Source organism: Olea europaea, chromosome 13, assembly GCF_002742605.1.
Source record: "Olea europaea var. sylvestris chromosome 13, O_europaea_v1, whole genome shotgun sequence".
Lineage (NCBI taxonomy): Eukaryota > Viridiplantae > Streptophyta > Magnoliopsida > Lamiales > Oleaceae > Olea > Olea europaea.
In genome coordinates, this window is record NC_036249.1 from 1,747,005 (window position 1) to 1,752,438 (window position 5,434).

A 5,434-nucleotide genomic window follows, 5' to 3' on the forward strand; every position below is an offset into this window, starting at 1 on the left:
CCCCCCCCCCCCCTCCTTTTAGTAGTAATCAAAATGTGAACCTGTTCAAAAGCTCTGCTACTGTAAATCCATTGTAAGTTGCATTTTCTCTTTTTATTCTTGAAAACTCATCAAACTAAAACTAAATGCACACTTGTTTCTGACTGCTTCGATGCTTAACCTCCAACACAGACAACAAATGCTTCCTTGTACAAGAAATGTAGATTGTCCCAGATGTAAGTACATTCCCTTTTGTTAATTAAATTCTCCACTTATTGCCTTGTAATAAAATTGAAGTTTTCTTTATTTTCTTTATCCGTTTCGCAACTTAATATTTTGGAGCATCTCACTATGACAAAATGAAAACAAAGCAAGCTTTGTTCCCAATGTATTTGGGATCATCCACATGAATCTTTTTACTATAATTTGTTCAGTTCATTACTAGATTTACTGGAAGATCCAAATCAACCAGATTTTTAGCAATCAGCAACAGGCTATGTCAGTTTTAGTTTGTCCCTCGATCTTCTAACCTATTTTACCAAGATAGCGTCATTTGAACAATAGTGTCTTTTGGTCTAAGCAAAATATGTCCTCACCACTTAACTCATCTTTTTGTTAATTTATCCTCATTCAATGCCACCTTCCTTGTGTACCCATGCAGTTTTTGTTTGTCTAATTCATATGTTTTTTAAGGAAGAGTTGTGAAATTGCTCATGTAACTATTTAATCTTGTTTGTCCATGCCAGACAAGTGTTGTTTACGTGTTAATTGTGGCGGGGGTAATTTGGAAATCAAAGAAAGCAATAGAAAAGTTACTTATGAAGGAGATGCTGGAGGTGATTCTGCAAGATTTTCAAGTACAAGCAGTTATTGGGGGTTTACTAGTTCTGGAGAATTCATGGACCAACCTAACAACCAAAATTCACGTTCTATCAGAACCACATCGACAACAAACCTCTCTGAGTTATACAGTACTGCACGTCTCAGTCCTCTTTCGATTACATATTACCATTACTGCCTGGAGAATGGAAGTTATAGCGTGAATCTTCACTTTGCTGAAATACTATTCACAAATGACAACACATTTAACAGTCTTGGAAAGCGGATGTTTGACATATACATCCAGGTAGTGAATATATATGCGAATTATATGCATTTCCCAAGTGAATTGTATGGCTTTATAAGACCCTCTTTCACTCTCAGGAAAAATTAGTTTTGAAAGATTTCAACATTGAATATGAGGCTAGGGGAGCTCAAAGGCCTGCGACTAAACATTTTAATGTCACAGTATCAGATAATACTTTGGAGATCCGATTTTACTGGGCTAGTAAAGGGACTACACGAATTCCTAATAGAGGAGATTATGGTTCTGTTATATCAGCTATCTCAGTCATTCCAAGTGAGTATTTGCATTCTTTTCCTTATATTTTCCTTCTTGTCCCCCCCCCCCCCCCCCCCCCCAATTTTAAAATTTCACTTATATAAATATGAAGGTAAAAATCTAAATACTTACCTTTTGCTATGCGATAATATTTTAAGTTTAGGAGTTAGAAGAACTTTGGCATGCGCTAATATTTATTGATGGTTATGTAATTTTTCATTGATTTTTACATTCTTAGGTGCACTCGGCTCATTGATTTTCTTCATCAACTTATCTCTCCAAAATCATTAATTTCGACCATCAACACTTCATTTCAAATCTATATTTAATATTTAAGGCTGTGGTCTAGATTGAGTCTTTATCTTCTGAATCCTGTTTTCTTTGTGCTGTGCTTGGGGGTGTGCATTTGTTAGTTCTTATTAGTTATTCATCTTAGCTAGTATGAATTTGGATGTCATAGAAATGACTAACCTGCTAGTATGAGATGAACTTAGTTATTGTTTAAACCTGAGTTTCTCCTTGCTTTGTGTTACATAATTAATGCCTTTTCTTATATCTTGCAGACTTCAAAATTTGTTCATATGGAGGCAAGAACAATTTAACTGTTTATGTAAGTGTTGGTGTCGTGGCCGGATGCCTTATTTTCTCGATATTTGGCTTCCTTTGGTGGAAAGGCTGTTTGAAAGGCAGAAAACGGAAAGGTGATGACTTTGATTATCTTATGAAAACAAGAATGATTATTGATTCATAAGCTGGTGAATATGATTAAATGCACAGCGCAATTCATGTTAAGGGTATCAAATATGAAATATAAAGTAAACTTCGAGATGTAACAGTTAAATATGCGTACATTATCTTTCAAGAGTTCCCACTAGATCATATGATTTGAAATGACATTCGAGGAGGCCATCTAGTTCTTTCATTGAATCAGCAATATAATTCTCTCTTAAAAGTCAATGGCCACTAAGGACGTTTTTATTGGACCACCTGTTGTGGAGGTGGAGCAAAAGGAATTAGGGAGTTCCTCGTTCACCTGTATATAATGTGAGTTTCCCTATAGCCATCTAAGACATATTGGGATTTTGAAATTGGGACTTTCTTCGTTCTTACTCTCTTAACTCTTTATAATGGACTTTTTTCTCCTCTTACGTGTATGTAGGGATGCCGAGTAAACTTCGTAAATCTTGTGTCTTCTAATTTTTTGTTCTTTGTCATGTGATATCAAATGTACCATATCTATCTGGGATGACCAAACAGAACATTGTGCAAATGAATGATCATTTTATGTCTTCCGTGAACAGATTTTGAAGGTCTAGAATTGCAAACAGTTTCTTTTACTTTGAAACAAATAAAAGTGGCTACTAACAACTTCGATCCCACAGAAAAGATTGGAGAAGGTGGTTTTGGTCCCGTATACAAGGTATTTATTGTTGAGATATCATTATTTCCTTCATTTCTGATGAATAGGTTTTCTAAAGGAGAAATGGCACAGGGTCAATTATCTGATGGGACTGTTATTGCTGTAAAGCAGCTCTCCTCTAAATCAAGGCAAGGAAATCGTGAGTTTTTGAATGAGATTGGCATGATTTCTTGTTTGCAACACCCAAACCTCGTTAAGCTCCACGGATGTTGTATTGAAGGAGACCAATTGCTACTCGTCTATGAGTACATGGAAAACAATAGTCTGGCCCATGTTTTGTTTGGTAGTTTTCTTACATGAAATATATTTTTCAATTTCTGCTTGTTGGTTTTATAGCCTTTTTTGCTAGGGTGGACGGTACATTAGTAGACAGTAATAAAGAAAGCAGTTAAAATTTTGTCGATTCTAGTGTCCAATCTGGGTAACTAATATGATGGTACTGAACATTCGAAATTGGTCGGGCTGCAAAATTCAGGTTCAGGGGGAAGCCAGTTGACGGTGGACTGGCCAACAAGGTTCAAGATTTGTCTTGGAATTGCTAGAGGATTAGCATTTCTTCATGAAGAATCAAGACTGAAAATTGTTCATAGAGATATCAAAGCATCTAATGTTCTGCTTGATGGAGATCTAAACCCTAAAATATCAGATTTTGGATTAGCTAGGCTTAATGAAGAAGAAAAGACCCATATTAGCACCCAAGTTGCCGGAACAATGTGAGTTCAACTTGGTCATTGGGTAATTCTTTACAACCTTTGTACCTTGGCATGCTCCAATTCGGTAGTTTCTCATCTTGATTGCAGAGGTTATATGGCACCGGAATATGCACTATGGGGACATCTGACCGATAAAGCAGATATTTATAGCTTCGGAGTCGTGCTTTTGGAAATTGTCAGCGGCAAGAGCAACAACAATTACATGCCAAGTAGTAATTACACTTGCCTATTGGATATGGTACTAATCCTTCGGCTCTTCACTTAATTGCACTTCCCCTGTAATTAGGGATGTCAAAAGGATCAGGCCCGGCTGGCACAGCAGCAAAAACTGCACCAAGCTCGACCACCTTTCATTTTGAAGGCTGGTCGAGACTGGCCTAATATAAATTGGCGAAATGGGCTTGGAGCAGCTTGCCAATAATAACGACAGCCTGCCCTATTTGACACCCCTACTCGTTATGTAGTCCAAAATTTGACCCTCACATTTGCATGCTGACATTCATAATTGTTGCCTATTTCCCCTTTTTTCCCTTATCGAAACCATCTAATGTCTGGAAAAAATTGCATTGTAGGCTTGTCAATTGCAAGAAACCAATAACATAGACGAACTTGTCGACAAAAGGCTGGGTTCTCAAGTGAACCCAGAGGAAGTAGAAAGGACGGTAAAAGTGGCTGTTCTCTGCGCAAATGCAACTGCATCTGTTAGGCCTCCCATGTCCGAGGTAGTCCAAATGCTTCAAGGACACATGGCCATTCCAGATGTACCCCACGAAGGCAATGATGTGAGGTTCAAAACCATAAAAGGCTTAAACCAAGAATGGCAAAATCGAAGTTCAAGTGGAAGTCGAACTCAGAAGTCTACCATTGTACAAACAGATGCAGGAGTTTCTACTCCTAGCACTGAATCTTTAAATTCAGGTTTAAATGTTACAACCACATGGAAGAACTCACCTAATTTAGTCGAGCACATCGAATAAAAAGAAAAAAACTTCATGCTCCAAAAGGTTATATAGCCTAGGAATTATAAAACTCTTGGGATGTAAATGTAATGCCTATTGAATTTTTATTCGACTTATTTATTAATACCATAAGATTATGAGTTGTAATTATTTAACGTTAGTCAAAAACAATAATTTACATCGACAAAGGATAAAGATTCTCCCCGTGAAATGGGTGGTGTTGAAAAAATTGTTTTTCAACTCTCCAATAATGTTATGTCACTTATACATTATGGATATCTTTATAGACATCATAATATACATGTAACATAACCCTTTGCTTAAAAATTTAGAATTGACTCCCATGTGACCATGTCCCGCTGGGCAACATATTAATGTTACTATTTAAAATATAATATTTATGACCGACACATTTTATTTTATTTTTTTCAATAGTCGATATCATGTATCAAAAACTCTACTATTTTGAACTTGTATGCACAAGAAAGCATCTATATTGCATTAGAAGTGCGGAATATGAAACTGAACGTTTTCGAAGTGGGGCGGACGCTTCAAACTCATATTGGCACTATATCACGCAAGCTCATGGGGATCGGAATTTTTCTTTTTATAATAACTAGTCTATGTTACGTGCGATGCACGAGTTGTGCATAAATTATGATTTGGTTAGCGTATGTATTGAATATGTTTGAAAATATATTGGAAGATGGAATTATTGGCAAGGAACTAACCAGTGAATAATTGAGATAATATTATACATATTGATGTGTTTGATTGTGATTTGTAAATTTGTAAATTCATCGTAATTAATCATGTGTTTGTATTACAGTCAATGATAGATGAGAGAGAATAAAAATTAACTTCATTACCATCATTAATTACAGAGTATAGCCAAAATAAAAAAAAAAAAATAATGACTGATTTTCGAGATGGATGATGTAGGGATTACATATACATCATTTGTCATTACTTTTTTTGTTTT

At 36.0% G+C, this 5,434-nt stretch overlaps 1 protein-coding gene across 7 annotated transcripts in view; it reads left to right on the forward strand.

Annotated features, from left to right (window-relative positions):
• LOC111407222 (probable LRR receptor-like serine/threonine-protein kinase RFK1) overlaps positions 1-4,602 on the forward strand; it is a 9,176-nt gene extending 4,574 nt beyond the window's left edge. For 5 of the 7 annotated variants that reach the window (XM_023036578.1, XM_023036577.1, XM_023036582.1 and 2 more), the window contains 10 exons: positions 23-73; positions 172-215; positions 726-1,105; positions 1,183-1,378; positions 1,924-2,061; positions 2,662-2,780; positions 2,853-3,063; positions 3,256-3,493; positions 3,581-3,731; positions 4,066-4,602. In XM_023036578.1, the coding sequence (XP_022892346.1) occupies positions 23-73; positions 172-215; positions 726-1,105; positions 1,183-1,378; positions 1,924-2,061; positions 2,662-2,780; positions 2,853-3,063; positions 3,256-3,493; positions 3,581-3,731; positions 4,066-4,470 (1,933 nt within the window). In that variant the 3' untranslated portion in view covers positions 4,471-4,602. The remainder of the gene's footprint in view (positions 1-22; positions 74-171; positions 216-725; positions 1,106-1,182; positions 1,379-1,923; positions 2,062-2,661; positions 2,781-2,852; positions 3,064-3,255; positions 3,494-3,580; positions 3,732-4,065) is intronic. The other 2 variants (XM_023036581.1, XM_023036580.1) reach the window with 2 other exon arrangements.
• Positions 4,603-5,434: the final 832 nt, after the last annotated feature.